This window comes from Lithobates pipiens, unplaced genomic scaffold, assembly GCF_037356315.1.
Source record: "Lithobates pipiens isolate NorthernLeopardFrog02 unplaced genomic scaffold, aLitPip1_a1.2 Scaffold_13, whole genome shotgun sequence".
Taxonomy (NCBI): domain Eukaryota; kingdom Metazoa; phylum Chordata; class Amphibia; order Anura; family Ranidae; genus Lithobates; species Lithobates pipiens.
This window is the reverse complement of record NW_027507718.1, coordinates 421,931,976-421,946,505: the sequence shown is the minus strand read 5'-3', so window position 1 is coordinate 421,946,505 and position 14,530 is coordinate 421,931,976. Positions and strand designations below refer to the sequence as shown.

General features: G+C 44.8%; 1 protein-coding gene across 1 annotated transcript in view; it reads left to right on the top strand.

The window, feature by feature from the left end:
• The first annotated feature begins 547 nt into the window (after nucleotides 1–547).
• Nucleotides 548–14,530, top strand: part of UBE2K (ubiquitin conjugating enzyme E2 K) — a 58,943-nt gene continuing 44,960 nt past the window's right edge. The window contains exon 1 of the mRNA XM_077477619.1: nucleotides 548–789. Within this exon, the coding sequence (XP_077333745.1) occupies nucleotides 727–789 (63 nt within the window). The 5' untranslated portion in view covers nucleotides 548–726. The remainder of the gene's footprint in view (nucleotides 790–14,530) is intronic.

The window sequence follows — 14,530 nt, the reverse complement described above, 5'->3', positions numbered from 1 at the left end:
TGGCATCAAAGAGCCTCGTTCACATTGAATGCGGCTTTGAAATTGTGCGACTTCATCTGAAATGGCGTGATATCAAACTCGCATGTCAGTGCAACTTGATAAAGAGCTGTGTGGCTTGATGTACAGATGTCTATGGAAGTCGCACCCGAAATGGCCAAACGTAGTACATGAACTACTTTCTCAAAAGTCGACATTGCACCAATTTGAACAGTGCCATTGCAAGTGCGACTTGGCATGCAATTTGACCTGTCAAATCGCATGATAAGTTGCTCCGGTGTGAAAGGTGGCTGAGTGTAGCAGTGCTATTAAAAGTTATGTAGTGTAAAATAGAAGTTATGCAGAGAAAAGTAAAGCAGTGGGCAGCAAAGTTATGCAGTGCAAAGTTACTGTCAATGACAAGCTTGCTCTTCTTTGCAGGTAAACCCGCAGCGGAGACAGATTCTGCGCATGCGCACATAGGTGCGGAGTACAGGCGGTGTCAGGTGACGTTACGGGCCCCGATGACGTTGCTGGGGCCCTGTCAGGAAGTTCTTCCTGCGGCCTCCAGCAGACCGCACTGCGCATGCTCGTCGCCACCATTTTACCGTTGAGTGTTGTGTCGGGGGCTCGTTCACCGGGGCGGGGGAGGCTGAGGAATCCGGGCCTGGGAGAGCCGCTGAGTGTCACTGCAGCCAGGCCAGCGCCACATCTATTGACAGGCCGGGGAGAGCAGAGAGCGCAGCAGACATGGCTAATATCGCCGCACAGAGAATCAAGAGGGAGTTCAAAGAGGTGCTGAAGAGCGAGGAGGTGAGAGAGCTGCCATCCGTGCCCCATTCATCCTGGCATCACCCGGCGGGGGGCGGGCACTGCCTAGGCACTCCTCTGCTCCATTGTCAGCCTGGTGCCTTCCCTCCTCCTCCTCATTACATACTATGGGGGAAAGGAGAAGTTGTGTCATCCAGAGGAGTGTGTCACATGGGGGGCTCCTATATTCTTCATAGGGGGTGACCTGTTCTCTGTATATACAATGTACCGTACCCGTCCTCTGTATATATACCATGGACCGTACCCGTCCTCTGTATATATACCATGGACCGTACCCGTCCTCTGTATATATACCATGGACCGTACCCGTCGTGTGTGTGTGTGTGTGTGTATGTATGTATGTGTATATATATATATATATATATATATATATATACACACACACACACTGTATACTACCCGTCCTCTGTATACAATGGACCGTACCCGTCCTCTGTATCTATACAATGGATGATACCCAGCATTACTCCACTCTGAATCATCATGTCTGTTTCAGGTATGGTAGGTGCTGCTGTCTTCAGCGCCATTTTGGACCAACATCAGGACTGGACCCACCTACCAATCCCTGCACCAGTCTAGTCACACTGTTCACATAGATCAGAGCAGACTTAACACAGGGGCACATACATGGGGGTGGTAGATTTACTAAAATGTTTGCAGCTGTGCATAGTAACCAATCGGCTTCTAACTTTTGCTTGTTCAACTAAGATTTGACAATAAAACATAGAAGCTGATTGCTTCTGATGCAGCTGTGCATAGTATTCTGTGTGCACCAGTTTTAGTAAATCTCCCACATTATCTCCTGTATGCTCTGTCCACGTCACCATTTACCACACTGACTTCACTGAACTTTCATTTTGTGACACTGAAAGGGTTAGTTCACTTTAGCCTGTGCAGATTAGGGGGTGTCAGTAGAAAGGGGAAAAAAAAGTGTAAAGCTTTGTCTGACATTAATGCCCTTGTTATAGGCGTAGATTATTTATGCACTTCATGAAGCCTGACTGGACAACTCTCTGGACGTTGCTAAGGATGTTGCTATGAGACACCTTGCCACTGTTCACCATCACAGGAGATCACCACTAAGGCAGCTCTCTCTTGCCAGCTGCAGTAGGGAGCAGTGTACAGCATGATTCCGAGCATCACATGGCTCCCTTTTTTTTTGTTTTGTACTAACTTTATTTGAAGTATACAAAATGTACACTTCATTCACGGCAATGTAGAACAGTGGGATGCACTACATTTCTGTACATTGCTGTGTGATTCAGCACAGTGCGCTGTGATATAATTTAGCATGTCTGCATTTTAGCACAGCTCTGGGCTGCATTGCAGTGAATGGGACACACAGAATTGTTTCCTGCGTGTCCCTGCAGTGGCAGACATTTTATCATGTGTAAATGTCTGTCACCACATTTAATGTGAATTCATCCTCAAACTCCGAGCTACTGCATCAGGGCAGTGAAAGAACATGTGAAAGAGCTCACTCCAGTAAAGGTGAACAGTAACAGCTGGGCCTTGCTTAGCAATGTCCTGGGACTTTTCCAGTCAGTTTTCATGAGGTACATAAATGGCCTACACCCATGTCAAGAACAGTATTCGACTTTAGACAAAACTTCACACTTTTCTTTCTACAGGTGTCCCTTATCTGCATAGACAGTTTTTTTGGTAACACTGAACTATGCCTTTAAATTGAAATTCCAAGTTCAATGTCACTTTAAATAGATCGTTTGGGCCAAGCCATTTTCTTTTACAGAACAATGCAGCCATTGTGTGTGACTGTAGAAGCATTAGCCAGGGCTTGACAAATCCCAGGTGCCAGCTCGCCATGCTGACTAGAAATTGCATCCTGGTGCCTCAGCTTTTGTCTGCCCACTCACTGTTGCAGGGATGTACAGGTCGTTCCCCCCCCCCCCCCCCCCTGCTGTGGGCAAGCATTAGGGCTCACTTGTCCGGTGGAAGCATTCAGGCGGCTCCACTGCCACCTGATTGCTTCTATGCACATGGGTAAAATGACCCCCCCTCCACTTCCCCACTTTGTATTCCGGGCCCTGCTTGCCCATCTGCGGGCCTGGGCCCAGCATAGCGGGTGCTGCAGGGTAGATAGTAGGGAGGAGAGCAGAGGACATACGCTCTCCTCCCCATCTCATTGCTGACCCAGGAGCGACACGTATGCTTTCACTTCTGGGTCCACATTGACAGTTTCCCTGGCCAGCGTGGCCAGGAAAGAATGTAAAGCGCATTACATTCAGGGAAGCACAGGGAGGACATGCAGGGTCTTTTAGACCGTACATGTCTCATTAAAGAGAACCTGTCCCCAAAAATCATCACATAATTTCTTGCCTCTTCTCCTAGTAACTTGATCTCCATTGTCTAAAATATAAACTTTCAAGCTTTAGAAATGTGTGTAAAAATGCTTTAGGAAGCTCAAGCATGAACCTAGCCTCAATAAATAAACCTTGCTTCTGGGACTTTAAAGGTGCCTATACACACTATACACCAACAATGCTCCTAAAATACAAACGTTTACTGGATTCATAAAACAGTTCAAATTTCTGGTCTATTTCAACCAACACGATTGTCATGTTACATACATTTAGGATACATAAAAATTCCATGACCATGTTTTGCAGCTTGTCATAATTCATCCCACACTGCTCATTGTCACTTGGCTCCTCTAATTTTGTTGGAACTCAATAATGCAATTAAGATGGCTCTGGCAGGAGAGAATCATACAATGTTATGACATGTTTCGTGGGTCCCAAGCATTCTACTTTTTTAGGTTCTGTGAAACTTTGATACTGGTATCTAAGTCTGGGATCAAAAGCCCGGTGACCTCTAACCACACCAAACCCCTGGGAGGTTGAACTAACTCCCCACAGGCCTCAATTGTGTTCACAGTAGGAAGGAAAAGAAAATCACAGCTTTATAGTAAAATTCCCCCAGTGGGAAAGAAATTTTAGGGTTATATACCACCACCTAAATGATGTAGAGACAGAATTGGCAACCAACACGCAATCCCCAAGGCAATCGAGGACAGGAATGGATTGTTTTAAAGTTTTTTAGAGTTTTCATTCCATGACTATTATAGTCAGGGAAGCGGTTAGACAAGCACAATCTATGCTTGATTAGCTGCAGTGCTGGGCTAGGGAGACATTGCAGGCTATCCCTGTGACTACCAGAACGAGTTCAACAATTCTAAGTTGACATTGATAACCTGTGGAGGCTTTTAAAGTATTGCATATGGACAGTCTTTAGTACAATAGTTTTTGCCACATTACTGCTCATGCAATTTTATATTGACAAATGCCTACCCTTACCAGAGTGGTAATGTCTGAGGTACATCTGCTGAAAAACGTCCCACTGTTCGAGCTGTCACTCGTGAAATCATATTTTATTCAGCGATATGTGCCAATTTCACACATAAATACAGGAGCGTAAACCGCTGTGGCATTCTTGAAGAGCTTGTTACTGTCGGATATGTTCATACAAAAAACATTAAGGCTGGGTTCACATTGCTGCGATGCGGGAACGCCGCGAATCCGCGGCGTTTTCCCGCATCGCATACCTCCCGCCGGCAGTTCACACTGCCCTATGCGGACGGCTGGGGGTGTCAATGTTATGTTAATGACACCCCCAGATCCGTCGGCATATCGCAGTGCGATCTGCCGACTCGCACAGGAATCGGATCGCATGGTGTGAACCCCCATGCGATCCGATTCTGTTGCGGACCCAAAAAAGGGTCCCGTGCGAGTTTGCTGCGGGACCGCTGCGAGTTCAGCCATACTATCTGTATGGCTGAACTCGCAGCGCTACGGAGATCGGATGTGATTTGCTGTGCGAATCACATCCGGTTCTCCCCCCGCAGCGGTGTGAACCCAGCCTAATAGAGTCTTGTTAAAGGAATTCTCTTTGAGTGAAAAATGCGGACTACCTTTGTTAGTGTTTTTTTTTTTTTTTTTTTTTTTTTTTTTTTTTTTTTTTTACACCTTGATGCACTGTACAGGAGTTTAGAGACTCTCTCCTTCCTCACAGGACAGATTGATAGCTGTGGGAGGCATTGACTCCTGCTGCTGTCCATCAAATTCTGTGATGGAGCGGGGGCTGAGCTGCACGGTCTGTGTCAATAGATGCAGACAGTGTGGCTCGGGAGCGAGCCTGCATGAGTGTCCCCATACAAAGGGGCTTTGTGTGGCGGCACTGGCTGAAGAAGAGGAGCCAGAAGTGCCGGCAGGGGACCTGAGGGGAAGAGGAGGATCAGGGTACAGAACATACATTTCACATTAATATTGAACTATAATAACCAAAATGTGTGTGCTGTAACTTACCTCCAGCGTTGCTCCTGTTTCTTGCCGGAGGCTGCCATTTTGCTGAAGCCCATACTCCCTGAACAGCAGATCCACCTCTACATTTTTCAGAGTGCTGAAAAATAGAGAGCAACCGAGCATGTGCAGAGCAGGGTGAGGGGGTGTATTGCTGGATTTTAAACCGTATAGGCACGTATTTGTAATGTTTTGCAAAAGGGGCCATCCTGAAGATAGATATCTATCTAGCGGGACTTAATTTTATGACTAAAGTTCCACTTTAAGCATCTTGAAAATGCTAGTGTCCTGGCTGTCCTGCGGCTTTATACCTTTCAGTGGCTAACCCAGTGACTAAACTTTGTTTAAAAAAATAAATAAATAAATTCTATTAACGTTATGTCCCAACATTTTAATCTTGTCATAAAAAAGCGTGTGCAGATGTTCCATTGCTCTGGTGTGATTTTAAAAGGTAAATCCTAGTACAGTAACAATCTCTTCTTCTTATTTTGTGTACTTGAATTTAAAAGTACCTCGGCTCCTGAGGAATGTAAGGCGACTGTGTAACCTTGCCCCATGTGTTTCTTTGGAGTATCCTAGCACACTATGACAGACTTGCCTGTCAAACAGAGCTCTCCAGCACAGAGCTGTCAGGACTGGTCCTGGGCTCTTTCATTTCCACCGATCTTCCTTCTGGGTTTCATCTCTTCGGCCAGGATGAGGTCATGTGTATAGGAGTCTCTTCACACAGCGGGTGCCATAAATGCGGTCCGAGCTGTGCATGCACAGCTCAGATTACATTACTGCTGACAGGCGGGGGGGCATTTATGATAGAAGAGACCACTAGGGTCTCTTCTGTTAAAAAACAAAAAAAACCCTGCCTGTCAGCAGATATGCATATTTTGAGTCCAATACCACTTTAAATGTTCTTTTGATTGCTTTTTCTTTGTTGATCTCGTATGTATTTTTACATTGTATTTAAATGTTGCCTAATGTTAGTTTTGAACCTGATTTGTTCATTTGAGGATTACATAGGCAAGGTAAAAACGACTTCTTTAGTAATTTATCTCTCCATCAACTGAAAGCTTGGGAAATGGCGTTTGCCCCCGCCACTATTGTGATTTGGGAAATCCGCTGTGCCCATGTGCAAGGGTAAATGCTGATACCAAAGACATTGGTGTGTAAATAAGTACAACTGCATTCAGTCGTTTTGCTGTATGGGTGGCTGCAGTGGATTTTAGTGAAAGTTATTGTGTGCTGTTGGTGTGACAGTGGGTTGAATTGGTTCCATTGGCTCCCATTACTTTCAATCACAACCAGTGAGCCACTGAGAGAGCAGTGGCGGGGCCAAACCACAGCTGTGTGTGTGTGTGTGTGTGTGTGTGTGTGTGTGTCTGTCTTATGATCACATAGAGCAGGGCTTGGGAGTGAGCACAAACCAGTGTCCCCATAGCAAATGGCTTGCTTTTGGGGGGGGCACTGGAAGGAGGAGGATCGAGATTGCTCTGTGCAAAACTGCTGCAGGTAACGAGTAAGTATGACATGGGGTTTTTATTTTATTTTTTTTATTCGTTTTGAATTATCTCATCACTGTTTTGCAAAGTTAACATTTGTGTGTTTGGAAATGAAAGTAAACTGTGCTGGGGGTTTCCTGGAAAGCTGTAGGGTGTGTTCTCTATCACTTGCATTCCTTTAACCTTTAAAGTGTTTGTAAAGGCACAAGGTTTTTTTTTTTTTTTTACCTTCTATGCATCAAGGTAAAAAAACCTGTATGTAGCCCCCTCTTGATCCAGCGATGTCCAGGAGAGCAGAAGCGAGCCTTGCCTCTGCAGGGACCTGCACTCCTGATTGGTGGCAGTGGAAACCATTGGCTCCTGCTGCTGTCAATCACAGCCAGGGAGCCAATTAGGAAACGGGTGGGGCTGAGCTGCAGCTCCGTGTCTGAATGGACACACAGCAGCTGATCAGCTCCGGTGTCCTTAGAGCAATCGGCAGGATGGGCCAGGAGTGCCAACGTGGGATCGAAGAAGAGGTGGATCCGGGCTGCTCTGTTCAAAACCATTGCACAGAGCAGGTAAGTATAACATGTTTGTTCTTGTTTTTTATTAAAAAAAATAAAAATAAATACTTTAGTATCACTTTAACCACTTCAGCTCCGGACCAATAAATACCTTAAGGACCAGAGGTCTTTTTGCAATTTCGCACTGCGCTGCTTTAACTGGTAATTGCGCGGTCATGCAATATTGCACCCAAACGAAATTTGCGTCCTTTTCTTCCCACAAATAGAGCTTTCTTTTGATGGTATTTGATTGCTTCTGCGATTTTTTTTTTTTTTTTTTTTTTTTTTTTTTTTTTTTTTTTTTTTTTTGCGATATAAATGGAAAAAGAGCGAAAATTTTGAAAAAAAAAGATATTTTCTTCTTTTTGTTATAAGAAAAATCGAATAAACTAAATTTTAGTCATACATTGAGGGCAAAATTTATTCAGCCACATGTCTTTAGTAAAAAAAATGTCAATAAGCGTATATTTTTTGGTTTGCGCAAAAGTTATAGCGTCTACAAACTAGAGTACATTTTCTGGAATTTACACAGCTTTTAATTTATGACTGCCGATCTCATTTCTTGAGGTGCTAAAATGGCAGGGCAGTACAAATCCCCCCCAAATGACCCCATTTTGGAAAGTAGACACCCCAAGGAAATTGCTGATGGGTATGTTGAGCCCATTGAATATTTATTTTTTTTGTCCTAAGGGATTGAATAATGACAAAAAAAAAAAAAAAATTTTTTTTTACAAAAAGTTGTCACTAAATGATATATTGCTCACACATGCCATGGTTATATGTGGAATTGCACCCCAAAATATATTCCGCTACTTCTCCCGAGTATGGGGATACCACATGTGTGGGACTTTTTGGGAGTCTAGTCGCGCACGGCACCCCGAAAACCAATCACCACCTTCAGGATTTCTAAGGGTGCAAATTTTTGATTTAACTCCTCACTACCTATCACAGTTTCGAAGTCCATAAAATGCCAAAATAGCACAAAACCCCCCCAAATGACCCCATTTTGGAAAGTAGACACCCCAAGCTATTTACTGAGAGGCATGTTGAGTCCATGGAATATTTTATATTTTGCCAAAAGTTGCGGGAATATTACAAACTTTTTTTTTTTTTGCACAAAGTTGTCACTAAATGATATATTGCTCACACATGCTATGGGCAGAAGTCAAATTACACCCCAAAATAAATTCTGCTGCTTCTCCCGAGTACGGGGATACCACATGTGGGGGACTTTTTGGGAGCCTAGCCACGTACGGGACCCCGAAAACCAAGCACTGCCTTCCGGATTTGAATATAAAATGCTACCAAAAAACCTGTTAGCGATGGCAGGGATCAGGCCTGACTCTGCGATCGCTGCAGTTATGTGTTTAGTGTTTTGTAAGTGACAGTGATCGATCGATACTGCACTTGGGTGGGCTGGGCAGAGGGGCAAAACGCAGGTGCCAGCAGGTATTTGGGCTGATCCCGCTAACAATGCGTTTTTTTGGAACCCTAAACTGCTGGGGACGCTAGTATAGATCTGATCAGATCAGATATTGATCTGTTCAGATTCTATACCACTACGGGAGGTGTATGCTTTGTGTGTGGGTGTTAGCGGTACTGGCACTAACCTAGCGCTGCCTGGGGCGACGCAGACCCTGACCCTAAAACCTAATTGATATCACCCGCCGGGTGATCAGGGGGTTAAACCTTTATTGGGTAATAAATGGTGGGTGCCCTGATGCTATAAAAAACAAACTAACCAGAGTCACCCGTAACACTTATACGGTGATCAGTGGTGAAAGGGTTAACTAGGAGCAATCAGGGGGTTCAAATTTTTATTAGGTAGTATATGGGGGTCCCTGGCGCTATATAAAAACCTGACGGGGAACCTAAATGACTAACTGGCTAACCAGCGTCACCAGTGACACTTATACTGTGATCGCTGGTGAAAGGGGGTGAAAGGGTTAACTAGCAGAAATCAGGGGGTTAAAACCATTATTGGGTAGTATATCGGGGTACCTAGCGCTATAAAAACCTGGCGGTGAACCTAAAAAAATAACTAGCTACCTAGCAACTGTAGCGACACTAATGCAGCGATCAGAAAAACGATCGCTTAGTGACACTGGCAAAAGGGGGTGAAAGGGTTAACTAGCAGAAATTAGGGGGTTAAAACCATTATTGGGTAGTATATCGGGGTACCTAGCGCTATAAAAACCTGGCGGTGAACCTAAAAAAATAACTAGCTACCTAGCGACTGTAGCGACACTGATGCAGCGATCAGAAAAACGATCGCTTAGTGACACTGGCAAAAGGGGGTGAAAGGGTTAACTAGCGGCAATCAAGGGGTTAAAACCATTATTGGGTAGTATATCGGGGTACCTAGCGATATAAAAACCTGGCGGTGAACCTAAAAAAATAACTAGCTACCTAGCGACACATGCAGCGATCAGAAAAATGATCGCTTAGTGACACTGGCAAAAGGGGGTGAAAGGGTTAACTCTAGGGGCAATCAAGGGGTTAAATCTTTATTGGGGGGTGATAGGGGGCTACCCTGGACCTAACACTAACTGTCCTGACAGTTTTTACTGTCACAACTGACACTGAATGCATTGATCAGTAAAGAAATGATCAATGCAATCAGTGACACTGTGACTGGGGGGGGAGGGGGGGGGGGGATCGGGGGGGGGGTTTGTGTGCCTGTGTGTACCTACATGTCAGTGTAGTGTTGGTGCACACTTACTTTTACTTTTCTCCTCGTAGTCCGGTCAAAAAGACCGCCCCGAGGAGAATGACATCACTTCCTCCTTCCTGTGTAAACAATACACAGGGGAGGAAGCTTCTCATTGGCCAGGAGCGATCCAGAGGGGGTGGCCGAAAACCAACGGCCATCCCCTCATCACAGAGCGCTCCTGGACCGAATCGGACCGCCGTAACCAGCGGGAGGGGGTCCGATCGGACCCCCCACCCGCTGGAAGGCAATCACGTAGATGTACGTGATTGTGCCTGCCTGTGCCATTGTGCTGACGTACATTGGCAATACGGCGGTCCTCAAGTGGTTAAGCAACCCAAGACATAAACTTCATTTTATACCAGTAGAAAAATACTTATGGTAAATAAGCTAGGAACTGGTGTTCTGTTAAGCCCCATACACACTATCAGATTATCTGCTGAGTTTTTCCTTCAGATTTACCAAAACCATATAGTATGAGGACAAACCTTAGGAGTTTCAATGTGTATGCAATCAGGCAGGCCCTTCTACTACATAGTTTTGGTAAATCTGTAGGAAAAACTCAGCAGATAGTGTGTTTAAGAATCGCTGACCTGTCAGATTAGGTAACGGAAGTGACGTTCTGTCAGCTGCACATGCATTCCACAGCTACCGGGGTTGCGAATCTGACAACACATGCAGCAGGGCTCAAGTCCTGCGGGAACTCACGGGAACGGAGTTCCTGTACTTTTTCCACAACAGGAACTCAGTTCCCATTAGCAGCCATGTCCTGCAAGACTTTGAAGTATGCAAGCTGTGTGGCAGGTGCTACACCAGCAGCCGCCGACACAGCTCGCAATAGTAAGTGCCGCACACCTGACCATTCAGGCATTGCCAGTAGGGGGCCCCATGACATCTTCCGCTTCGATCTACCTGTCAATCACAGCTAGCTGACGGGTAGATCAGGTCCCTGCTGCTAAGAGATTGTATTTAGTCAGACCTCTCGTGATGCGCTCCTCCCAGCTGGCCCCTCCTGATTTTCTGTCTCCTCATCCTCCCCTCCTTGTCCTGCATACTTGCTCTGTGTGTTCTGCTGAAACCCCCCCCCCCCCCCCCCCTCCTCTATCTTCAGTGCCATATGATGAGAGAACCCAGAGGAGGAGCACAGCTATTCTACTCACAGGACATGCAGGGAGAGAGCTGAGGGAGGAACATCAGTTTGGGGTGGTAAGCTGAGCATACCTGACAAAGTTTAATGCCAGGAGGGAAGTTTATGTGGAAATATGTGAAGGGTTGGAATAGCAGCAAGTGTGTGTTGGAGCCCTGCAGAGTTTGCAGCCCCCCCAAGCTAACATACATCTCCTAAGCAGGAACACATCACTATCTCCCCAAGCATTCTGTCCAGATAATGTGCAGTTCATTTATGACCTTTCCGTTTAACCCTGTGTTATCCAAACTCTGTTCAATGAAAAGTGTAAACTCACCACATAAACACTCTATATACAAAATCACATTCCCCAATAAAGATCAGAACATGATGTTCACATGTGCATGGAAGCACGATTGAATGAATGCTGATTATTAACAGAATTACCGTATTTATGTTTATTGAGGATTGTTGTTTTTTTAAATTTACTAACAGTTAAGCTTCATACACACAATACGAAAATTGGATGAAAAATACAACTTTTGAAGCGTTTGTGCATATGAGCGTATCATTTATTTAATTTTTTCTTTTTTGGGGTGTGGGGAGTGGATCTTGGGTGTGAGTTCCCACACTTTTTTCCCCAGGACTTGACCCCTGACATGCAGTCAGAAGAAGGCAGTGGACATCTTGCTACACTCGGCAACATCTTGAATTTAACCACTCCAATACTGGGCACTTTCACCTCCTTCCTGCCCAATCCATGTTTCAGCTTTCAGCGCTGTCGCACTTTGAATAACTATTGTACGGTCATGCAATGCTGTACCCAAATTATTTTGTAATCATTTTCTTCACAATAATAGCTTTCTTTTAGTGGTATTTAACCACTTCAGCCCTAGAGGATTTTACCCCCTTCCTTACCAGACCACTTTTTGCGATTTGGTACCGCGTCGCTTTAACTGACAATTGCGCGGTCGTGCGACATTGCACCCAAACAAAATCGACGTCCTTTTTTCCCCCACAAATAGAGCTTTATTTTGGTGGTATTTGATTACCTCTGCGTTTTTATTTTTTTTTTTATTTTTTTTGCACTATAAACAAAAAAAGAGCGACAACTTTGAAAAAAAAAAATATTTTTTAATTTTTGCTATAATAAATATCCAACTTAAGATACACTCTCAATGACCTCCCAATTAGTATATCATCACAGCGCTCACACACCCCCTCCCTCCAGCTGCCACTTAAAAAATTGAATATATCTATCAGAAGGTGGAAAGAAAGCAAATCTATCACTTGAAATGCAAAAAAAGCACCTAGTGGCGCTACTAGGTGCTTTTTTTGCATTTCAAGTGATAGATTTGCTTTCTTTCCACCTTCTGATAGATATAATAAATATCCCATTTAAAAAAAAAAATTTTTTTTTCCTCAGTTTAGGCCGATAAGTATTCTTCTACATATTTTTGGTAAAAAAAATCGTAATTAGCGACTGATTGGTTTGTGCAAAAGTTATAGCATCTACAAAATAGGGGATAGATTTATGGCTTTTTTTTTATTTTACTAGTAATGGCGGCGATCTGCGATTTTCTTTTTTTCGTGACTGCGACATTATGTGGGACACTTTTGACACATTTTTGGGACCATTCACATTTACACAGCGATCAGTGCTATAAAATTGCACTGATTACTGTGTAAATGTGACTGGCAGGGAAGGGGTTAACAGCAGGGGGCGCTGCAGGGGTTAATATGTTCCCTATGGGAGTGATTCGAACTGTGAGGGGAGGGGACTCGCAAGGGGAGGAGACTGGTGTTCCTCTGTACTGGGAACACACCATCGGTCTCCTCTCATGGTCCTGCTGTGTTCCCGGGCAATCGCGGGTGCCCGGCGGACATCGCGGCCGCTGGGCACATGCACCGGGTCCCAAGCGATGCCGTGGGTGCGCGCAGCGGCGCACGCGCCCCCTAGATGGCCGGGAATCAGAGGACGTCAAATGACGCCCACCCAGGATGGGAGATCCCATCTGCGGGTGTCATATGACTATACGCCGAAGTGGTTAATTACTGCTGTTTTTTTTTTTTTGTTTTTGTAACTAAGTATTTTTCTCCTTCACTGATGGGTGCTGATGAGGTGGCACTGAGACTGTGCTGACTGGTTTCACTAATGGGACCCAGCTGGGTAGTGATCCTGCTAAATTGATGAGCAGTAAAGACCTTTTTAATCTCACCTGTGGAGATCTTTGGGTACCATATCATGGGCACATGCAGTTTTAAGACTTTGCATCTGTTTACTCAGTGAAACCCAATCTTTTATGTTTTACCTAAAAATGATTAGATGATATGTATATTTATTTTTCTGATTGGTAGAGGTGAAGACCATGACATCTGCCCGCAAATTCAATTTCATGTATTTGTTAATAAAAAGAAGACGTCCTGTAAAAAGCTGACTAGCCAAAACTTTTTTCCCTTTTTGATTGAGTGGTGTGGGCTTAGAAGACAATTTGACAATTTGCATGCATTTAGTAGTCATCGTACAAGTGCAAATGTCACATCAGGATCAGATACCGTATATACTCGAGTATAAGCCGAGATTTTCAGCCTCTTTTTTGAGGCTGAAAGTGCCCCCCTCGGCTTATACTCGAGTCATCGCTGTCTGCCCGCTCGATCAGCGTGTCGAGCAGACAGACAGCGGCCATTCTATGATTCAAAAGCCGCGCCTCCGGCTCCGCCTTCGCCTGTGATAGGCGGAACACTGAATTTCCCAGCAGCCTGTGTTCCGCCTATCACGGGCATCGTCTCATCCTCGTACTACGGACGAGGATGATACGACGTCCGTGATAGGCGGAACACAGGCTGCTGGGAAATTCAGTGTTCCGCCTATCACAGGCGAAGGAGGAGGCGCGGCTTTTGAATTTTACAATGGCCGCCGACGAAGAGGGCACGGGACGGAGGCAAGGCAAGGCGCGGCACGGGACGGGACGGGACGAAGGCAAGGCACGACACGGGACGGAGGCTCGGGACAAAGGCTCGGGACACAGGTAGGCTGGACACACTCCATTCCCATAGCTAGTTGCTCATTTAAAAGTTTTTTTTTTCCAGCCAAGTGTTGATGCTTTGTAAGTGCTTTATTTGTGCTTGTACACACCTTTTGTTAAAACTCTTATGTCTTCACTTAGAGTAACCTCAAGATTTTCTTCCAGCTGCTTTTCTGATTGCTATTTGTTCTCATCAAAGGTTCTCTGAGTCCTCTGCAGAAGTTGCTTTTAATCACTGGAACATTGTGCAGTCACAGGTCATCTCACTGTAGAAAATACACCCTTGTACTTTTATTTGCGAAGATTTAGTGGGAAGGTCTGAGCCTCATATCTTTATATGAAACATCATAACTATGTCAGAAAACACATTTTATTGTCTTTAATTTACAGAAGACTTGAATAAGAATGCCACAGGCAACAACTGAATGATGAAACCTTCTAGGAAATAAAAATAAATAATACTCTGAGGGTGAAATTATATATACTGAGCCCAGCCCTGACAATACA